The sequence below is a fragment of the Schistocerca americana genome, chromosome 8 (assembly GCF_021461395.2).
Source record: "Schistocerca americana isolate TAMUIC-IGC-003095 chromosome 8, iqSchAmer2.1, whole genome shotgun sequence".
NCBI classification, from domain to species: Eukaryota; Metazoa; Arthropoda; class Insecta; order Orthoptera; family Acrididae; genus Schistocerca; species Schistocerca americana.
Window position 1 is genome coordinate 436,056,732 of NC_060126.1, and position 23,312 is coordinate 436,080,043.

The following is a 23,312-nucleotide window of genomic DNA, read 5'->3' on the forward strand; positions in this document are numbered from 1 at the left end:
TGGAAATTAGAGGCACCAAGAGAGTTGGATCAGATCAGCTAACATCGATGCCTTAACACATTCATATATAATTATCCCGATTGTTAATATAGTTGGTGAAATGGTTGGAAAGTTATTCATATTGCTGTGAAAAGTTGGAGGTGTTGCGCTCCAAAAATAGTTCAAATGGCTCTAAGCACTATGGAACTTAACATCTGAGGTCATCAGTCCCCAAGACTTAGAACTACTTAAATCCAACTAACCTATGGACATCACACACATCCATGCACGTGGCAGGATTCGAACCTGCGACCGTAGCATCAGCGCCGTTCCAGACTGAAGCGCCTAGAACCGCTCGGCCACACCGGCCGGCGCAATTTTTCATTCGGTGTTCATAGTACAAGCTGACAATTTGTTTTGAACGTTTCTTGAATGTCGGTTATGTCCGTTTTGTGAAGTGTAATACATACATTCCATAGAAAATTGATCTCTGCACCTCCTGGACACTCATTTTCTGCACATGGTGAGTCATTACCTGCTAATATTTTGCTGTCATAATTGTTAACACGATACTTTCAGATGAGTTTTACTGAAGGTTGAACTTGCAACCTCGCACTCAAGAGGTTGTTTGTGAGTCTTGCACGAGTACCGGATCTCAAAATTTTGGCAGTATGGTTTCTAGGGAACTATGTCGGTTTCTTTCCTGGCTTTCCTAAGTTCGCCAACCTCCTCTGTTACGCTTTCGATTAAGCTATTGTAAACTATTACTGTCTTAGCACCACTTGTTTAATTCCCTCCACTGTCTGTTGTCATGCGTTCTTGGTAAAGACTCAAAGCACAGACACAGTCCTACAGATTGTTCGCATTAGCACCTTGCCTTTAATCTGGTTTACGAGACGTACTTCCTCAAAACCCTTGCAACAAATATAAATATATGAAGACAGTAACTGTTCTCGAAAGAGCAGATACCATTGATGACTGTGCAGCTTCTCTACAATAAATAATAATTACTTGAAACCCTCAGCTGCCGACAGGTGTTGTTGATATACCTTCTTACCTTGTTCTTTCGAGAACAGTTACTATCTTCATATATATAGTTAAAGGCTGCCCAGCCATTGACCTTCGTCTGTGCGAATGCGCACAAGTTGCCCGAACTCTTACGGGAATCGTGACCTTAGTGTGCGCGAGTAATGAATGGATGGGCAAATATCTATTAGGTACATTACGTATGTAGATAGTGGACAGTTGGGAATGTGGGTCTCACGGGAAGCGTGCAAGGGATAAGTCCCTGCAGTCGCGTTATTCATCTGTGTCCTCGGTGGCTCCGATGGACAGAGCGTGTGCCATGTAAGCAAGAGATCCCGGGTTCGAGCTCCGGTCGGGGCACACATTTTCAGCTGTCCCCATCGAGGTATATCAACAACACCTGTCGGCAGCTGAGGGTTTCAACTAATTATCATTTAAATCTAAATATTCCATTCACGTTACTCATCAGATATTTCATATGTTAGTCTCATTTCATATCGCTTCTTGGTGTTACTCAAAAATAAGTGCCCCGAATAAAATTTCGTCACTCTCTAAAAGTGCACACTGGTCACTTTGGAGCACTATATGCGGAGCAGAACAGGTCACATTCGGTCACGTGACACTGCACAGCTGCCGTAAGTCATGGAAGTTATTCAGCAGTATGTCCACTCGGTTGCATGGAATCTGTAATATGGGTCGACGACGATGTAACACAGAAAGGAACTGCCGTATTTTGACGTGCCCAGGACCACAGACTGAAAGACATTACCCGATTTGTTGATGTGCAGATGCTAGTGGCAGAGAATGCTGGTCCGTCTCTGCCAGAATTGAACGAACATTGCTAAGGGAACTGTAGGTAGTAGCGCTCTGGTATCGGATAGCTAGCAAAACGGTTGCTGCTCGCAGTGGTTCATACAGCTGGAGAATAGGCCAAACAGCACAGATGCTGGACGATAGCTGAGTAGAAGCGTGCAAAATTGTTCCTCGAGTTGCCATTTTCTCTATTTTCAAAGCGATGCAAAGACTTTCCAATGAGGTGTTTCACGCGCATTAAGTTGCATGTTTATTTCAGACCGGACGTAGTTCCGTGATCTACATCTACATTTATACTCCGCAAGCCACCCAACGGTGTGTGTGGCGGAGGGCACTTTACGTGCCACTGTCATTACCTCCCTTTCCTGTTCCAGTCGCGTATGGTTCGCGGGAAGAACAACTGCCGGAAAGCCTCCGTGCGCACTCGAATCTCTATAATCTTACATTCGTGATCTCCTCGGGAGGTATAAGTAGGGGGTAGCAATATATTCGGTACCTTATCCAGAAATGCACCCTTTCGAAACATGGACAGCAAGCTACACCGCGATGCAGAGCGCCTCTCTTGCAGAGTCTGCCACTTGAGTTTGCTAAACATCTCCGTAACGCTGTCACGCTTACCAAATAACCCTGTGACGAAACGCGCCGCTCTTCTTTGGATCTGTATCTCCTCTGTCAACCCGACCTGGTACGGATCCCGCACTGATGTAAAATACTCAAGTATAGGTCGAACGATTGTTTTAGAAGCCACGTCCTTTGTTGATGGACTACATTTTCTATGGACTCTCCCAATGAATCTCAACCTAGCACCCGCCTTACCAACAATTAATTTTATATGATCATTCCACTTCAAATAGTTCCGTACGCATACTCCCAGTTATTTTACAGAAGTAACTGCTACCAGTGTCTGTTTTGCTGTCATATAATCATACAATAAAGGATCCTTCTTTATATGTATTCGAAATACATTACATATGTCTATGTTAAGGGTTAGTTGCCACTCCCTGCACCAAGTGCCTATCCGCTGCAGATCTTCCTGTATTTTGCTGCAATTTTCTAATGCTGCAACTTCTCAGTATGCTACAGAATCATCCGCGAAAAGCAGCTTGGAACTTCCGACACTATCTACTAGGCCATTTATATATATTGTGCAAAGCAATGGTCCCATAACACTCCCCTGTGGCACGCCAGAGGTTACTTTAACGTCTGTAGACGTCTCTCCATTGATAACAACATGCTGTGTTCTGTTTGCTAAAAACTCTTCAATCCAGCCACACAGCTGGTCTGATATTCCGTAGGCTCTTACTTTGTTTATCAGGCGACAGTGCGGAACTGTATCGAACGCCTTCCGGAAGTCAAGAAAAATAGCATCTACCTGGGAGCCTGTATCTAATATTTTCTGGGTCTCATGAACAAATAAGGCGAGTTGGGTCTCACACGATCGCTGTTTCCGGAATCCATGTTGATTCCTACAGAGTAGATTCTGGGTTTCCAGAAACAACATGATACGCGAGCAAAAAAACATGTTCTAAAACTCAACAACAGATCGATGTCAGAGATATAGGCCTATAGTTTTGCGCATCTGCTGGATGACCCTTCTTGAAAACTGGAACTACCTGTGATCTTTTCCAATCATTTGGAACCTTCCGTTCCTCTAGAGAGTTGCAGTACACGGCTGTTAGAAGGGGGGCAAGTTCCTTCGTGTACTCTGTGTAGAATCGAATTGCTATCCCGTCAGGTACAGTTGCTTTTCTATTCCTTGGACACTTATTTCGATGTCAGCCATTTTTTCGCTCGTGCGAGGTTTTAGAGAACGAACTGCAGTGCGGTCTTCCTCTGTGAAACAGCTTTGGAAAAGGTGTTTAGTAATTCAGCTTTACACGTGTCATCCTCTGTTTCAATGCCATTATCACCCCAGAGTGTCTGGCTATTCTGTTTCGATCCACTTACTGATTTAACGTAAGACCAGAACTTCCTAGGATTTTCTGTCAAGTCGGTACATAGAATTTTACTTTCGAATTCACTGAACGCTTCACGCATAGCACTTCTTACGCTAACTTTGACATCGTTTAGCTTCTGTCTGTCTGAGAGGTTTTGGTTGCGTTTAAATTTGAAGTGAAGCTCTCTTTGCTTTCTCAGTAGTTTCCTAACTTTGTTGTTGAACCACGGTGGGTCTTTTCCCGTCCCTCACAGTTTTACTCGGCACGTACCTGTCTAAAACGCAATTTACGATTGCCTTGAACGTTTTCCATAAACACTCAACATTGTCAGTGTCGGAACAGAAATTTTCGTTTTGATTTGTTAGGTAGTCTGAAATCTGCCTCCTATTACTCTTGCTAAACAGATAAACCTTCCGCTCTTTTTTTATATTCCTATTTACTTCCATATACAGGGATGCTGTAACGGCCTTATGATCACTGAATCCCTGTTCTGCGCTTACAGAGTCGAAAAGTTCGGGTCTGTTTGTTATCAGTAGGTCCAAGATGTTATCTCCACGAGTCGGTTCCCTGTTTAATTATTTGGTGCTAGTTTTTGCATCGCCTCGGATCACCCATTCAGGATAACATAAACATGAATCGCGATGTTTATTTCGACATTTTCTATATCAGCTACATTCCCATGTTCCAAGATGGCAACAACGGTGTGAACAGGACTTCACGCCAATGTTCCCGATTTGAAAACCACTCTGCCGCCCTATCACACGTCAGCTGGTCCGGTAAATCACCCGACCTTAATTCCACGGAAAACGTCTGGCAGTAGTTACAACTGCGAGTGAAGCGCAGTAATCAACGGGCCCGCAGTTTGGTAGCCGTAAGGATACAAGCTGTGACGTGCATATGGCTTACCTGAACACCTTGTGCTCTCTTCCTCACCGTTTTTCACGGCATTAGCTTCGTGTTGCCCAGAGCTTATCAATTTTTTCCCAGTACGTTGAGGCGCGCTAATGATGTTCGCCACTAGTCATATAGTCGGACACTACAGAGTTATTCGTCTTTGTTATAGGCCTATACTGTGGTCCTTAGACTTGGTGTGCGTTGTGACGTGACGGTAAATATCTACATCTACATGAATAATGCAGTGTGCTCCCTGCCGCCGTTGGATAAGCAGCTGAGCAGCAAGTCGTATACTCCTAGCTCACTCGTTTGTTACATAGTTTAATTCTTAATTTCTTTTCGTGTTTTTGGTACTTGCATTGTTTAATTCATAAATTTCGGGCGTATTATAGTATTTGAGAGTTGTAGCATCGCGTTTTAGTACCTGAATAGTGTAAATTCGCGTAGTCGTTTGTCTACTGTTTTTGTTTTGAACGGCCAGTGTTGGTTGGTCACAGTCAGTGTGCTCCCTGCCGCCGTTGGATAAGCAGCTGAGCAGCAAGTCGTATACTCCTAGCTCACTCGTTTGTTACATAGTTTAATTCTTAATTTCTTTGCGTGTTTTTGGTACTTGCATTGTTTAATTCATAAATTTCGGGCGTATTATAGTACTTGAGAGTGTAGCATCGCGTTTTAGTACCTGAATAGTGTAATTTCGCTTAGTCTCCTTCCGCCGCCGAGCAGTGTCAGCAGTGCGCAAGTAGCAGCATTACTGCATTTACTAGGCAATCTTGTATTTTAATAACCGTTTAAATTTTGTCGATTTGTTTGCGCTCTCTGTAGATTAGTTCAGACGTTCTTTGCAAAACAGTTTTTAGCATGGATAGGGACTGCAACTGCTGTGTTCGGATGCAGGCTGAGTTGGCATCCCTTCGCTCCCAGCTTCAGGCAGTGTTGGCTTCGGTCACACAGCTTGAGGCTGTTGCCAATGGGCATCACTGTGGGGGTCCGGATGGGGGTTTGTCGGGGACGGCCAGCTCGTCCCACGCATCCCCTGATCGGACTACGACTGTGGTTGCCCGGGATACTGCCCGCATTGAGGCTGATCCCTCACCTGTGGTAGAGTGGGAGGTCGTTTCAAGGTGTGGCAGGGGGCGAAAGACATTCCGGAGGGCTGAACGGAAAGCCTCTCCAGTTTGTCTGACGAACCGGTTTCAGGCTCTGTCTCAGGCTGATACTGATCTTCGGCCTGACACGGCTGCTTGTCCTGTTCCAGAGGTTGCCCCTCAGTCTGCAAGATCCGGGCAGTTGCAGAGGGTGGGCTTACTGGTAGTTGGGAGCTCCAACGTCAGGCGCGTAATGGGGCCCCTTAGGGAAATGGCAGCAAGAGAGGGGAAGAAAACCAATGTGCACTCCGTGTGCATACTGGGGGGAGTCATTCCAGATGTGGAAAGGGTCCTTCCGGACGCCATGAAGGGTACAGGGTGCACCCATCTGCAGGTGGTCGCTCATGTCGGCACCAATGATGTGTGTCGCTATGGATCGGAGGAAATCCTCTCTGGCTTCCGGCGGCTATCTGATTTGGTGAAGACTGCCAGTCTCGCTAGCGGGATGAAAGCAGAGCTCACCATCTGCAGCATCGTCGACAGGACTGACTGCGGACCTTTGGTACAGAGCCGAGTTGAGGGTCAGAATCAGAGGCTGAGACGGTTCTGCGACCGTGTGGGCTGCAGATTCCTCGACTTGCGCCATAGGGTGGTGGGGTTTCGGGTTCCGCTGGATAGGTCAGGAGTCCACTACACGCAACAAGCGGCTACACGGGTAGCAGGGGTTGTGTGGCGTGGGCTGGGCGGTTTTTTAGGTTAGATGGCCTTGGGCAAGTACAGAAAGGGCAACAGCCTCAACGGGTGCGGGGCAAAGTCAGGACATGCGGGGACCAAGCAGCAATCGGTATTGTAATTGTCAACTGTCGAAGCTGCGTTGGTAAAGTACCGGAACTTCAAGCGCTGATAGAAAGCACCGAAGCTGAAATCGTTATAGGTACAGAAAGCTGGCTTAAGCCAGAGATAAATTCTGCCGAAATTTTTACAAAGGTACAGACGGTGTTTAGAAAGGATAAATTGCATGCAACCGGTGGTGGAGTGTTCGTCGCTGTTAGTAGTAGTTTATCCTGTAGTGAAGTAGAAGTGGATAGTTCCTGTGAATTATTATGGGTGGAGGTTACACTCAACAACCGAACTAGGTTAATAATTGGCTCCTTTTACCGACCTCCCGACAGCAGCATTAGTGGCAGAACAACTGAGAGAAAATTTTGAATACATTTCACATAAATTTTCTCAGCATGTTATAGTCTTAGGTGGAGATTTCAATTTACCAGATATAGACTGGGACACTCAGATGTTTAGGACGGGTGGTAGGGACAGAGCATCGAGTGACATTATACTGAGTGCACTATCCGAAAATTACCTCGAGCAATTAAACAGAGAACCGACTCGTGGAGATAACATCTTGGACCTACTGATAACAAACAGACCCGAACTTTTCGACTCTGTATGTACAGAACAGGGAATCAGTGATCATAAGGCCGTTGCAGCATCCCTGAATATGGAAGTTAATAGGAATATAAAAAAAGGGAGGAAGGTTTATCTGTTTAGCAAGAGTAATAGAAGGCAGATTTCAGACTACCTAACAGATCAAAACGAAAATTTCTGTTCCGACACTGACAATGTTGAGTGTTTATGGAAAAAGTTCAAGGCAATCGTAAAATGCGTTTTAGACAGGTACGTGCCGAGTAAAACTGTGAGGGACGGGAAAAACCCACCGTGGTACAACAACAAAGTTAGGAAACTACTGCGAAAGCAAAGAGAGCTCCACTCCAAGTTTAAACGCAGCCAAAACCTGTCAGACAAACAGAAGCTAAACGATGTCAAAGTTAGCGTAAGGAGGGCTATGCGTGAAGCGTTCATTGAATTCGAAAGTAAAATTCTATGTCCCGACTTGACAGAAAATCCTAGGAAGTTCTGGTCTTACGTTAAATCAGTAAGTGGCTCGAAACAGCATATCCAGACACTACAGGATGATGATGGCATTGAAACAGAGGATGACACGCGTAAAGCTGAAATACTAAACACCTTTTTCCAAAGCTGTTTCACAGAGGAAGACCGCAATGCAGTTCCTTCTCTAAATCCTCGCCCAATCGAAAAAATGGCTGACATCGAAATAAGTGTCCAAGGAATAGAAAAGCAACTGGAATCACTCAATAGAGGAAAGTCCACTGGACCTGACGGGATACCAATTCGATTCTACACAGAGTACGCGAAAGAACTTGCCACCCTTCTAGCAGCCGTGTACCGCAAGTCTCTAGAGGAACGGAGAGTTCCAAATGATTGAAAAAGAGCACAGATAGTCCCAGTCTTCAAGAAGGGTCGTCGAGCAGATGCGCAAAACTATAGACCTATATCTCTTACGTCGATCTCTTGTAGAATTTTAGAACATGTTTTTTGCTCGCGTATCATGTCATTTCTGGAAACCCAGAATCTACTATGTAGGAATCAACATGGATTCCGGAAACAGCGATCGTGTGAGACCCAACTCGCCTTATTTGTTCATGAGACCCAGAAAATATTAGATACAGGCTCCCAGGTAGATGCTATTTTTCTTGACTTCCGGAAGGCGTTCGATACAGTTCCGCACTGTCGCCTGATAAACAAAGTAAGAGCCTACGGAATATCAGACCAGCTGTGTGGCTGGATTGAAGAGTTTTTAGCAAACAGAACACAGCATGTTGTTATCAATGGAGAGACGTCTACAGACGTTAAAGTAACCTCTGGCGTGCCACAGGGGAGTGTTATGGGACCATCGCTTTTCACAATATATATAAATGACTTAGTAGATAGTGTCGGAAGTTCCATGCGGCTTTTCGCGGATGATGCTGTAGTATACAGAGAAGTTGCAGCATTAGAAAATTGTAGCCAAATGCAGGAAGATCTGCAGTGGATAGGCACTTGGTGCAGGGAGTGGCAACTGACCCTTAACATAGACAAATGTAATGTATTGCGAATACATAGAAAGAAGGATCCTTTATTGTATGATTATATGATAGCGGAACAAACACTGGTAGCAGTTACTTCTGTAAAATATCTGGGAGTATGCGTGCGGAACGATTTGAAGTGGAATGATCATATAAAATTAATTGTTGGTAAGGCGGGTACCAGGTTGAGATTCATTGGGAGAGTGCTTAGAAAATGTAGTCCATCAACAATGGAGGTGGCTTACAAAACACTCGTTCGACCTATACTTGAGTATTGCTCATCAGTGTGGGATCCGTACCAGATCGGTCTGACGGAGGAGATAGAGAAGATCCAAAGAAGAGCGGCGCGTTTCGTCACAGGGTTATTTGGTAACCGTGATAGCGTTACGGAGATGTTTAATAAACTCAGGTGGCAGACTCTGCAAGAGAGGCGCTCTGCATCGCGGTGTAGCTTGCTCGCCAGGTTTCGAGAGGGTGCGCTTCTGGATGAGGTATCGAATATATTGCTTCCCCCTACTTATACCTCTCGAGGAGATCACGAATGTAAAATTAGAGAGATTGGAGCGCGCACGGAGGCTTTCAGACAGTCGTTCTTCCCGCGAACCATACGCGACTGGAACAGGAAAGGGAGGTAATGACAGTGGCACGTAAAGTGCCCTCCGCCACACACCGTTGGGTGGCTTGCGGAGTATCAATGTAGATGTAGATGTAGAATCCACTTGACGGTATGTGACCGAGGGTACTTCTGGTTCAACAAACGCCGGACGTTGTGGCCGAGCGGATCTAGGCGCTTCAGTCTGGAACCGCATGACTGCTACGGTCGCAGGTTCGAATCCAGCCTCGGGCATGGACGTGTGTGATGTCCTTAGGTTAGTTAGGTTTAAGTAGTTCTAAGTTCTCGGGGACTGATGACCTCAGATGTTAAGTTCCATAGTGCTCAGAGCCATTTGAACCATTTTGGTTCAACAAACTGATGGTCACTTCCCTGTTCCACTCGAGAACGGCGCGTGGGAAGAATGAATGAGGGCAAGCCTCCGTAGCAGCTATAATTTCTCCATTTTCTTGTCGTGGCCATTTTGCGAGATGTATGTGGGAGGAAGTAATATGTATTCCGACTCTTCCCCGAAATTTCTCTCCCTGAATTTCATTAGTAATCCGTGAAACTAAACCCCTCACTTGTAATGTGTGCCACTGGAGTTTGTTGAGAATCTCGGTAATGGTCTCGCGCCGACTAAACGATCCCGTGACAAAACCCACCGCTCTTCGTTGGATCTTACCTATCTGTTCTATCAGTCCTACCTGGTAAGGGTCCTAGATTGATGAACAATCCTGAACGATAAATCAAACAGGCGGCTTGCAAGCCAGTCCCTACGTGAATGAATTACATGTCCTTCAGATTCATCCAGTGGGTCTCAGTCTGGCATCTACTTTTCCTACTATTTGTTTTCTGTGGTCATTCTACTTAAGGACGCTCTAGATAGATGTTTTACTGCAGATACTGGTTCCAGCAATTTGTCATCAATAATGAAGTTGTACAGTAGTGGATTTTTTTTGTTATGTACGCGCAATATGTTACATTTATTTAAGTTCAGGGCCAACTGCCAGAGCCTGCACCATTGATCAATCTTCTGTAGGTCGTCATGAAAATTGATACTGTCTCCTGGCGGTTCTACGAGGGTAATCCCAAAAGTAAGGTCTCCTATATTTCTATAAGAACATAGACCTGTTTATTTCTATAATGGTTTACATCAGTTTATAGCTTGAACATTTAGCTATTTTTCGACATAATCATCATTTCCGTCGATGCATTTTTGTAGACGCTATGGCAGTTTTTGTAGGCCCATGTCATACCAGCTCGCCGCCATGCTGTTCAGAAAGTTATGAACCCCTAATTTCACTTCGTCGTCGGAGCTGAACCGCTGGAATCACAATTAGTGCCGACAGGTACTGTGAGAGTCTGAAAAAACTCAAACGGGCAATTCAGAACCGGAAAAGAGGAATGTTGATGAAGGGCGTACATATTCACCATGACAACGCTCGCCCACACTTCGCTCGGCAAACCGTTGTTCTCCTGTAACAGTTTCAGTGGAACATAATCATCCACCCACCCTATAGTCCTGACTTGTCGCCCAGTGACTATCACCTGTACCCTAGCTTAAAAGAATATTTGGCCGGAAAGCGATTCAGCTCCGACGACGAGGTGAAAGAAGAGGTTCATAACTTTCTGATCAGCATGGCAGCGAGCTGGTATGACATGGGCACACAAAACCTTCCACAGCGTCTACAAAAATCCATCGACAGAAATGGTGATTATGTCGGAAAATAGCTAAATGCTCAAGCTGTAAACTGATGTAAACCATTGTAGAAATAAACAGGTATATGTACTTATGAAAAAAATAGACCTTACTTTTGGGATGACCCTCGTACTCGTAATGGTATCATCTGCGAACAGTCTTAAGGAACTTTCGACTTTTTGTGCTACATCATTTTTGTATACCGTGTACAAGAGTAGTGGTCCTATCACACTTCCTTGTGGTACTCCGGAAATTACCTTTACATCTGTCAATTTTTTTTCCTTCAAAACCGACGCGTTGATTTCTATCTGTAAGGAAGTCTTGAAACCATTCGCTAACCTCGTCGGATACTAAGCTTGTATTTTTTTCACTAAACGGTAATGCCGAGCGCTGATGGCAAGCGGGGTGCACTCAGCCCTTGTGAGGCAAACTGAGGAACTACTTGACTGAGAAGGAGCGGCTCCGGCCTCGTAAACTCGTGCTGACCACAAGCCCCTCCATATCCGCATCCAGTGACGCCTGTGGGCTGAGGATGACACGGCGACAGATCGAAACCGTTGGACCTTCCAAGGCCTGTTCGGATGGAGTTCAGTTTTTTTTTTCCTTGACCAATGCTCATTAGATGACAAAGGAGTAGAAATTGGAGGAAGAAGAGTAGGGTGCTTGAGATTTGCTGATGACATGGTCCTTCTAGCCACAGGGGAAAAAGACTTACAGGATTTGGTGGACACCATTGCAACTAACGGAAAAAAATATGGAATGAAAATTAACACAAATAAAACAAAAGTATTGGCAATAGGAGGAAATAAGGAAATAAAAATTGTGCTGAATGGAGAAACACTAGAACAGGAGCAAAATTTTAAGTACCCTGGAAGCAGGATAGACACCGACTGGAAGTGCACCACAGAAATTAAAACAAGGATAGCAATGGCAAAAGAGGCGTTTTATAAGAAAAGGAGAATCTTCTGCAGCGGTCTGGACAGAGAACTCAGAAAGAGACTCATAAAATGTCTTGTATGGAGTGTTCTTCTATATGGCGCTCAAACATGGACTATGAGGAAAAAAGACAGAGAAAGGCGGAAGGCTTTTGATATCTGGACATGGCGGAAGATGGAAAGAATAAGTTGGATGGACAGAGTAAAAAATGAAGAGGTACTGAGAAGAGTGGGAGAGAAAAGACAGTTACTAGATGTAATAAAGAGAAGAAAAAGAAATTGGATTGGGCATATATTAAGAAAGAATGACGGACTGATAAAAACAGTTTTAGAAGGTTATGTACAAGGGAAAAGGAAGCGAGGAAGGAAGGGATACCAGATACTGGATGGCTTGATGGACGGTACAACATACAGCAGCCTTAAGAAGGAAGCAATGGATCGCAGAAAATGGAGAGGCAAAGGACCTGCTAATATAGCAGATAACTGATGATGATGATGATTGCGGGACGGTGTCAAACGACTGCCTGAAGTCGGGACACTTGTACTCAAATTTTTATAAGGTCAGTTAGTTTTTGTCAGGTAAATAGAGATAACATTGCCTTTAAGAGTATAGCTGTCTTGATTCAGCACAATTTTCGCTTCTAGGTACAACATTCAGTTAATAATATGTGCTTCAGTGCTTCAATATGAAAAGAAGTGTTACAAAACAGTGGTACATGCGGTTCTGGAATGAGTTCAGTAATCTGTATCCTTACTTTACAGACGGTCTATAAGCTATTTCTTGACACATCAAAGAATCAGTGCAGTTATCGGGTGAAATGTAGTTGTTTTGTATTAAGAAGAACGATGGTTTTTATGTACATATGGCCACCTAAATATCCGGCATTTTGGTTATCTCGTAGTTGTGACGTAGCAGATTCATTTCGTTACAACTTTTTCAGTGGTTTAGTTCTCAGAGCGTCCCAAATGTTCCTGAGCGATCACAGTACAGGCAGCCAGTCACGAATCGAAGGGATAATACAGACTTTTAAAAAAATTCTAGAGCACTGACTTTATTACAAAGTAAATGCAACCTAAACATAAGACGCGATCAAACATTTACTGTTTGAGGGCGTTGCTGCAGGTATATGCATCAGATACGGGTTTATCAGCGCGTACATGTAGGCAAGCAATTAGTGTGGCATCCGTGACTTTCGGTCGCGCGAGCGGTAAATGCGGAAACGTGAACTATGGCGACGTTGTTACCAAATCCGCCCAAGCAGTACCAACATGACGCTATTCTTTTCTTGGCTGCCGAAGGACAAACGTCGGTACACACCCATCGGTGACTGAACAAAGAGTATGGCCTAGCATGTCTGTCGAAACCACCGTTGTCGAAAGATGCGCCGAAATTCGTCATAGCGAACGTCCCCACATCGCAAATGCCTTATAAAAGGCACTGAAGGTTCTCCATTTCCTATCGGATGGAGATGTGCAACCGGCAGTTACGTTCTTCTTACGTAGCAGGTAACGGAGTTTTGCCAGACGGGTATCTCAATCTACCTCGCTGGGATGATTGCCTCAATGCTAAACGGAAATTTTGCCTGATCAGCATACCTACTTTGGAACTGTACGGCCTTAGAACGGAAACTTCTTTATCGCCCTTACACATCTTTTCAGTTGATTCAGACATGGATTAAATATTGGAGGAAGGACCAGCTACGTAACGACAGAAGAAGAGTAAATGAAAAAATCCTAAATAAACAGTTCTTACTTTTTTTATTTTTTATTTGTAGAGTTTGTCGATCATTCTCATTGACTGTTCTCGAAGGAAAACACCACCTTATTGAGTAGTCTTCTCATGCGAAAAATGCCATTTGCAGGAAGGTGCACATGATTTCTCTATAAGGCCGATGCTAAACTGTATCTTGCGTCTTGATTGTGTGTTGGAAAATGTATGGTCGATTGTAGATGTTACGTTTAAAGTTGCTTGCCTTCAGATAACAGTAGCTACCGTTTGAACAACAGCTCCAAAAGACAATTCTAATCTTATCGCACTGCAATACGGACACCTGCATGGCATGTACCTAAATCTCTAAAAAAAAGCCGTGTTGCTAGGTATCTAAGATCACGTTAGTACTGCAGCTTTTCCACAATTTCCGTTTTAAAAGGAAATCAGGTGTCGAGAATGTCGAAAATCTGTCACTACTCCCCTTGAACAGAATGGCCTGCGTTCGACTTGAAACGCATTCCTTTCCGTGTATCACTAAGCGTGTACTCGCACTGGAGGGGTCCAACGCAATTCTGTTATTAATTTAAATGTGTTATCGTGAAAAGTATAAAACTTAAAAATTAAGTAATCTAACAATTCAGGGATGAAGGGTTAACATCCAGTCTCGAGAAAATTGCCTTTCTATAACGTCACTGCTTCGTTGAAATGGTAGCTCGGCACGTTTTCTTCAGTCATGGTGGTAAAACGGAATTCCGACATAGAGCCTACCAACTCTTGAACCAGAAAAACAAAATTAGGACTGCCGTAAGCTCTTATATGAATGATTTTCTTATTTTAGACTAGTTCAGATGTTGGATCTTCGTAAGATGTGCCAATATTATCAACATACCGGGTGATCAAAAAGTCAGTATAAATTTGAAAACTTAATAAACCACAGAATAATGTAGATAGAGAGGTAAAAAGTGACACACATGCTTGGAATGACATGGGGTTTTATTAGAACCACCCATATTGCTAGACGCGTGAAAGATCTCTTGCGCCCGTCGTTTGGTGATGATCGTGTGCTCAGCCGCCACTTTCGTCACGCTTGGCCTCCCATGTCCCCAGGCCGTGCGATTATTGGCTTTGAGATTACCTGAAGTCGCAAGTGTATCGTGATCGACCGACATCTCTAGGGATGCTGAAAGACAACATCCGACGCCAATGCCTCACCATATCTCCAGACATGCTTTACAGTGCTGTTCACAACATTATTCCTCGACTACAGCTATTGTTGAGGAATGATGGTGGACATATTAAGCATTTTCTGTAAAGAACATGATCTTTGCTTTGTCTTACTTTGTTATGCTAATTACTGCTATTCTGATCAGATGAAGCGCCATCTGTCGGACATTTTTTGAACCTTTGTATTTCTTTGGTTCTAATAAAACCTCATATCATTCCAAGTGTGTGTGTCAACTTGTACCTCTCTGTCTACATTATTCCGTGAGTTATTCAGTTCTCAAATTTATACTGACTTTTTGATCACCCGGTATTACGGGAGGGACGTTCGTCGATATTTATCCAAAGGCACTATTTAGCCAGACATCGTACTTCAACAAACTAAGTTGTCACTATAGCCGATATATTTCTCGCGAGACAATTCAGAAACTACATTGATATTTGAAATTTTATGTATCTTTCACTTTTCAGTGCCAGTTCCAGAACTTTTACAGTAAGACTAGATACCCAGGGAGATCGTAACTTGTTATGCCGTAAAAATTCTGCAACTGCTACTGGAAAACGAAGGATATGTAAAAGTTTTTAAACTGGGCTATTTACGATGTGATGATAATTTCAGATTGATTCCAATAAATAACTAAAATTATTAAAATAACATTTAAACACCCGTGGAACACTGGCAGCAGAAGGCATTTCGACAACTCAGAGCCAAGTTTTGGGAATAGGAATTTCACAAGTTGGCACCTGAGTCTCAGACTCAGGGAAACCGCGAGTGCGGTAGTGGCGATGTCGCCTTACCAGAGTTCACTTGCGCCGGTAGCGACAGCAGCGCCGCGGCGGCGCACAGCAGAACCACTGTCTTCATGGCGTCGCTTCGCTCAGGACACTGGGTATCGTGCGCGGCGGATCTGCCGTTATGTGGAGAAGCGCAGTGCGACCGCTTCCGCCCCCTGGCCGCCAGAGGAAGCGCACCGCGGTCGACTACCGCACCTGTGACGTTTTCCGTCCTAAGAACCCTCTGCAGCGTGCAGGTCGTTGTCCGCTGCACCCTCCCCACCAGCACAGACAAACATCTCACTGATCCGTAACTTCATTTTCCATTTAATCCCTTTTCCAGTTCATAACGGGGTTGGTACAGCAACCGGTTTTTGTCATACGAAGAAAAGAGTAGTCTTGGCTGCAGTGTTATTTATTCATATTATTATTATTATTTCCAATACGATCATATACAGCGGAAAGAAAGTTAGTCACCGCATATTTGGGACAGGCTTTGCGGTTCAGAATAAAATAATGGCCAATGTGATGACACTAGAAAATGTGAATGAAAGAATATGCAACATCAGAATCAAAGGCAAATATAGAAACATCTCATTAATAAGTACAATTGAAATAAAACCGCCCTCAGTCACTATTTTTAACGAATTAACCGGATTTCAACACTGCTAAGAGTGTCTTCCTCAGAATTTAAATCAATGAATGGTTTATAACATGGTCACAGAATTATGATACAAGTATAAGTACAGAATCATCGTGAAAGACTGGCAGTACTTATATGTCCTTTATAAAATAATAAATATGCCAAAAGGGCATTAGTCACAAAGATATTTAAGATAAAAAATTGTGATGGCGAGCCACTAAGGGCTGCTCGTTACTTACAGACTCCGTTCGCAACCTGTAACTGCGTAAGTAACGAGCAGCCCTTAGTGGCTCGCCATCACAATTTTTTATCTTAAATATCTTTGTGACTAATGCCCTTTTGGCATATTTATTATTTTACAAATGACATATAACTACTGCCAGTCTTTCACGATGATTCTGTACTTATACTCTGTATCATACGTTTTTAGTCATAATTCTGTGACCATGTTATAGACCATTCATTGATTTAAATTCTGAGGAAGACACTCTTGGCAGTGTTGAAACCCGGTTAATTCGTTAAAAATAGTGACCGAGGGCTGTTTTCTTTCAATTGCAACCATTCACGATCTCTGATTGTGCAGCCATGTACAAAATTTTGTCATTAATAAGTGTCCATGCCCCTACTGTAGGCAAGGAGGGAGACATAAAAGACGAATTCTATGACACCCCAGATCAGATGTACTCCAGATTACCACAGTATGACATCAAAATTGTGATGGGAGACTCAAATGCCAAAATAGAACAAGAACAGCAACGGCAACCATGTATAGGCATATCCAGCCTTCACACTGAATCAAATGATAATGGTACAAGGCTTTTCAACTTCGCCACAGCTATAAACATGAAAATAGCAAGTACATCATTTCCCCATAAAGACATACATAAAGCAACATGGACCTCACCAGATGGATTAATTAGGAACCAAATAGACCATGTTTTGATAGAGAAAACGCATAAAAAGGCAATAACAGACGTTAGGACAACGAGAGGGGCTGAGATAGGCTCAGACCGTTTTCTTGTGCTTATAAAGATGAAACAATCATCGCCAAAACCACCAAGTAAGAACAACTGTGGTAAAAGAACCCAAAGTGTAGATGTGAGTAGGCTAAAAGAGGAGGAGGTGAATAAACCGTTTAAGATTAAGCTTAAAAATAGATTCGCTGAATTAGAGAATGACAACAACAGGAAAGAAGATGAAGATATCAACACAAAATGGAAGAAGATGACAACAGTTATGAGGGAGACAGCGTATGAGCTACTAGGAGTTGATAATAATAGCAATATAAAGCGAAAAATCATGGTCCAATGAAACATGTAGAAAAGCAGTACAGGACAGGAAGAAAGCCAGACAGGCAATGATGAACAATAACAACCATGAAAACCAAACAACATACGGGAAAGCCACGAGAGAAATGAAGAGTATAATAAGGCGAGTGAAAAGAGCACTCATATATAAACAGGTAGAGAAGTCTGAGGAGGGCTATAACCAGAACAATAGTAAACAGTTTTACAGGACAATCAATAGCTATAGAAAAGAGTACAGAGCTCTAAGGCTGTGATAATGAAGGATGACAATGGAAAACTGATCACTATGAATGAAGGAAATTTAGAGAACTGGAGGAAATACTTCAAAGAACTGCTGAACAGCCCGGTAGATATCTACAACAATGAAAACATGGCAGAAAACAATCAGAATTACAACCATTAATCAAAGAACCAACTGTGAAGGAGGTGAAGGAGACAATATAATGACCAAAAAATGGAAAGGCCCTTGGCATTCATGACATCAGCAGAGCTCATCAAAGAAGGGGAGAGAAGCTACATGAATAGTTAGCCAAACTGATAAAAGAGGTATGGAGAAAAGAAGTAATGCTGGAGGAATGGAAAACTGCTGCTGTATGTCCGATATACAAGAAAGGAGACAAAATGCTGACACAGAACTGCATGCTCTAAACTAATGTCACGAATTATACTGAACAGGCTCAACCCATACATCGAGGAAATATTAGACACAGCACAAGGAGGATTCAGAAAAGCTAAATCAACAATCTGCCAAATATTCACATTAAGACAAATTGTAGATAAGAACTGGGAACACAATCATGGTACCTTTGGCCTGTTTATAGATTTCAACAAAGCATATGGCAGTATAGTAAGAGAAGAAATGTGGAGGATAATGGCAGAGCATGGGATACCTGACAAGCTGATAAAGCTAACTCAGATGTGTGTGATGGAATCTAAGTGTAGAGTGAAAGTACAGGGGGAGTTCTCAGAAGCATTTGAAGTAAAAGCAGAAGTGAGGGAGGGAGATATTATATCACCAACCCTGTTCAATATGGCCCTCAGCAACACCCTGAGGAGAGTAACATGAGAAAGTGAAGGAGACACCATAGGAAGAAAAGAGAAATGTCCTGGCTTTTGCGGATAATATTGTGCTGACAGGAAATAACAGGTAAGAACTGGAGAAAATGGGGACTGTGCTAATGAAAGAAGCAAAGAAACTAGGTCTAAGTATAAATGAAAGTATAACAAAGTTCCTGGTAGTAGGAAGAAGAGCTCATTTGTGATCAAACCATCTAAAAATCGGGAATCTAACAATACAGAGAAAGACACATTCACGTGCCTCGGTGTCAACATCAACCAAAAAAAACCTGATAGAACAAGAGATAGTAACAAGAATTCAAGCTGGGGGAAGATGTCTAGGAGCTATGCACAACAACATAAGATAGAAGTTACCATCTAGGCAGGCAATAATAAGAATATATCAGACCATCATCAAGTCAATAGTGTGCTATGCAAGTGAGACATGGACCCTGACAAAGAAAACAGAGAAAAACCTCATCACTTTTGAAAATAAAGTACTGAGAAAAATATATGGACCAGCAAAAGAAAATGAACAGTGGAGAATAAGGAAAAAAAGAGAACTCAGACAATTAGACACACTACCTGACATCGTAGAGAGTGTGAAAATTAAGAGACTAAGATGGCATGGACATGTGAGAAAGAGAAGCGGGGAACATGGTAATGAAGGCTGTAATGGATGGAGAAGCTGAAGGAAAGAGACGGAGGGATAATTCCATGGGAGATATGCGGATACTAGGTCTGGGAGATGAAGATGCAGATGACAGGAAAAATGTGGAAGGCTGGACTGAGTGAGGCCAAGGACCGGCTGTGGTTTATATGGCCAGTATAAGTAAGTAAGTAAGTATTATTATTTCCCAATGAGCATTTCAACTGTGGCGCCTCTGGGGTGAAGCGCCATGTCTTTGTACCTGATGATCTTTTACTCTGCTTCTTTGTAGCTCTCTCTGCGCCCTATGTTCGTACAGCCATATTGTATTCAGCTTGTTCAGTGTTTAAATAAATGTTCATTCGACTGCAAAAATGTGTTATTATCGATCTACGACTTGTAATATCCACACACCATTATTTAGGTTTCTTCGGATTGATCTATGGAAGAAATAAAATTTCATAATAGTGATGTGACATTATTTAGTGATACTGGATTACCAAGAAAATGCAAAACAACATACTGATATTTGGTAGCAGTGGGCACATGGGATACAGCGCATAAAATATCCCAGCAGGTAAAGGTCCCTTGTCAAAGCCTTAAAAGCAATGCATGGTGTCATATGAAATAGAGTAAAAGAGAAGATAATCGAAAGGTACTTTAAAAAAAAGTGTAATCTACTTTATCCACAAATTCATAACCCACACTGCAAATAAGGAGGAAGCAGCAGAATACATTATTACAGCATGTGGAGCAGGTCAGTGCACACAAAACGGGATCAGGCCTACAGTGAAGTTTTACATCGTAAATATGCCGGACGTGTAGTACATATTCTGGCTGCACACATCACACTGTATATGAAAACATACTAGGCCCCTAAGGCTAGTGCATGGAGCTCTCGGTAGATGCGTCTGCAGGCAGTGAGCTATGATAATGTTCAACAGCTAAATATTTTCATAGCAACAAACCACAACAATTATTATAGATGACTGGTGTTCTAAAAAAATTGCTGATAAAATTTTCACATTAAAAGATTAGAGAAGATAAACTTCTTTGTCAAGATCTCTAATAATAACCTTTATTCTCAGTAGCCGGTTTAGGTAAATCAGAGTTACCGTCCTCAGATCTGGAAAGCATCAGCATAGTACAGGTATAAACAAAGGAATTGTAATATAGAGTATCAAGTACAATTTAAATTACGTTAATGGCCAGAATAATTAGGATGACTAAAAATTTGAAACTAATATATGTGTGGCGTGCGTACTGTAAGACCTTCGGTACACACACCATCAGATTATTTGGCTTGTCACTCTAACGAAGTAGGCGAGTGTCAGCAAAATGTCTCGTGGTCTTATCGTGGCGTGTTTATCTTCTGCCGTTAGGTCAGACGATAGAAGTGCCACTTGCATGATTAGAGTAGCAGATTGACGGTGACCAACTTTAAACAGAACTTGATTAATTTTCACACACATTTATTAGAATAATAAAAATCATAGATATTACGTAACTTGATTCTGGATGCTGTTTACAATTGACAATCTGAAGTTCCTTTGGTCTTGGTACGTTGATCTTATTGTCACATATCTCTGATACTTGACAAAGTATCTATACATTTCTCTTCATGGCTATGTACAGGAATATGATAATCTTATTAGGCGCAGACTGAAACTTGACTATAGACTAATGCAGACTAAGGCAGACTGATGCAGACTAATGCAGACTGACTAATCGGAGGTCTGTACACTCGTTATAATACCTCGAGCGTTCAGGTATCACTGCGCGAGTGTGATCTGCGAGGAGAAAATGTTCTACGTTAGCAGCAATCTCATTGGCTGCATGACATATTAATACGCAGATCGAAGCAGAATTTGGTCCGTCTCTAAGACAGCGCCATCTCGTAGTGCGGAGATGGACAAGCGCTGCGCCTGCGCTGTTGTGCTTAGTGGGACGCGCTCTATTGGGAAAGTTGTGTACGCGCTGACTACGCGGAAATATGTACACAACAATACGTAAAAAAATGTATTGCTAAAATGGGAAAGCATAAAATAATATAGGGGAGCTCTGAATATCAGTATTGAGTGTCCCTAGTAGTATTATAGCCAACAACATTGTGAATACCCGAATCTTCCTAAAATCAAAATCTACACCCCTCCCAATCCCGCCGCTTCACGAGATCGTGAAATGTTAACTACCTGTCACTACCGACTAACAGTTTCAATACTACAATATTTACCATGGCTTATTGCAGTGCCTGTGTTATTTCTAATTACGATGCAAAGTTGCTTCGGGCGTGCATGAATGTCCAAAGGAACCTTCCATAGTAATTCGGAATAACGCACGCACTGCAATATCGTATTTATCCGCCGAAATTGGGCGAGTGACTATCAAGTAAATGTCTACTCTGTACAATAATATACATAACAGATGTATGAGTACAAGTTGTGGGCACATGGTTTACGACATATGAAAATTTGGGTTTGGCTCTGAGTCATGCTCGGATAGCCAAATGTTAAGGCGACCGCACCAGATAAGGGGGAAATCCAGGTTCGAGACCCGGTCCGGCATAAATTTTCAGTCGTCATTACACTATACAGCTGATGGTTGTCCATATTCGCAACAGCGAATACATTTAATGTGTTTCAATACTTCGTTTGGCCACCAAGCAAGTACGATATCTAAGTTGTAAAATATCTTCAACACACCACCGTTTCATACTGAACGTAAGAGTGTAATGTAGTGTTACCAGCTACACGCAATACACACTGTCGACTTATTTGACACTGCGATGCAATTTCGTACACACGTAAATGAAATAAACAATTTACTAATAATGATTTGTTCAAATGTTCAAATGTGTGTGAAATCTTACAGGACATAACTGCTAAGGTCATCAGTCCCTAAGCTTACACACTACTTAACCTAAAATATCCTAAGGACAATCACACACACCCGTGCCCGAGGGAGGACTCGAACCTCCGCCGGGACCAGCCACACAGTCCATGACTTCAGCGCCTCAGACCGCTCGGCTAATCCCGCGCGGCAATAATGATTTGGTAACCACCCAAATCACTTAACATAAGCTTTGTCTTCCAAAAAATAGCTTTATCCTTTATTTACGCATATGGTCAAACTGTTGACGATGGACTGAAAGGCACATTCACAATCACCGTGCGAAAGAACGCTGAACAGTTGTAATTACAGTGGATGATATGGTAAAGCATGCATTGGCGGTTCGACGACACATATCCTCTGGTATAGTTGGGGCATCGTCATAAACAGCATCTTTGAGTGCTCCCCAAAGAAATAAATAGAGAAGAGTCAAAACAGGGGATCTATAAGGCTGTTTGACAACAGAATTTCGTGCTCACCAACTTCCAGGAAAGTTCTTATTCAGTTTTTGCGTCGCAACATGGGACCAGTTACCTGGACAACCGTCGTGTTGCAGCCACATACACAGTCGAATATCCAGCGGTACCTCTACGTCCACGGGATTTGTCGACCTGGAAAAAGCGTTCGACAGTGTAAAATGACGCGGTATCTCTACGTTCATGGGATTTGTCGACCTGGAAAAAGCGTTCGACAGTGTAAAATGGTGCAAGATGCTCGAAATTCTAAGAAAAATAGGAGTAAGCTACAGGGAGAGATAGATAATATAGAATATTTATAAGAGCGAAGAGGTAATAATAGGTGTGGACGACCAAGAACGAAGGGATCGGTTAAAAAGGTTGTAAGACAGGGATGTAGTCTTTCGCCTCTATTGTTCGATCTGCGCATCGAAGAAGCACTGATGGAAATAAAAGAAAGGTTCAGGAGTAAATTAAAATCCAAGGTGAAAGGATATCAATGATACGATTCGCTGATGACATTGCTATCCTGAGTGAAAGTGAAGAAGAATTACATGTTCTTCTGAATGGAATTAACAGTGTTATAAGTACAGAATATGGACTGAGACTAAAGCGAAGAAAGTCGACAGTAATGAGAAGTAGCAGAAAAGAGAACAGTGAAAAACGTAACATCAGAATTGATGGCTACGAAGCAGACGAAGTTAAGGAATTCTACTACCT

At 42.8% G+C, this 23,312-nt stretch overlaps 1 protein-coding gene across 1 annotated transcript in view; it reads right to left on the reverse strand.

Annotated features, from left to right (window-relative positions):
- The window catches only part of LOC124544751 (dentin sialophosphoprotein-like), a 94,393-nt gene extending 78,673 nt beyond the window's left edge, over positions 1 to 15,720 (reverse strand). Inside the window, exon 1 of the mRNA XM_047123412.1 lies at positions 15,618 to 15,720. Coding sequence (XP_046979368.1) covers positions 15,618 to 15,684 — 67 coding nt within the window. The 5' untranslated portion in view covers positions 15,685 to 15,720. The remainder of the gene's footprint in view (positions 1 to 15,617) is intronic.
- Positions 15,721 to 23,312: the final 7,592 nt, after the last annotated feature.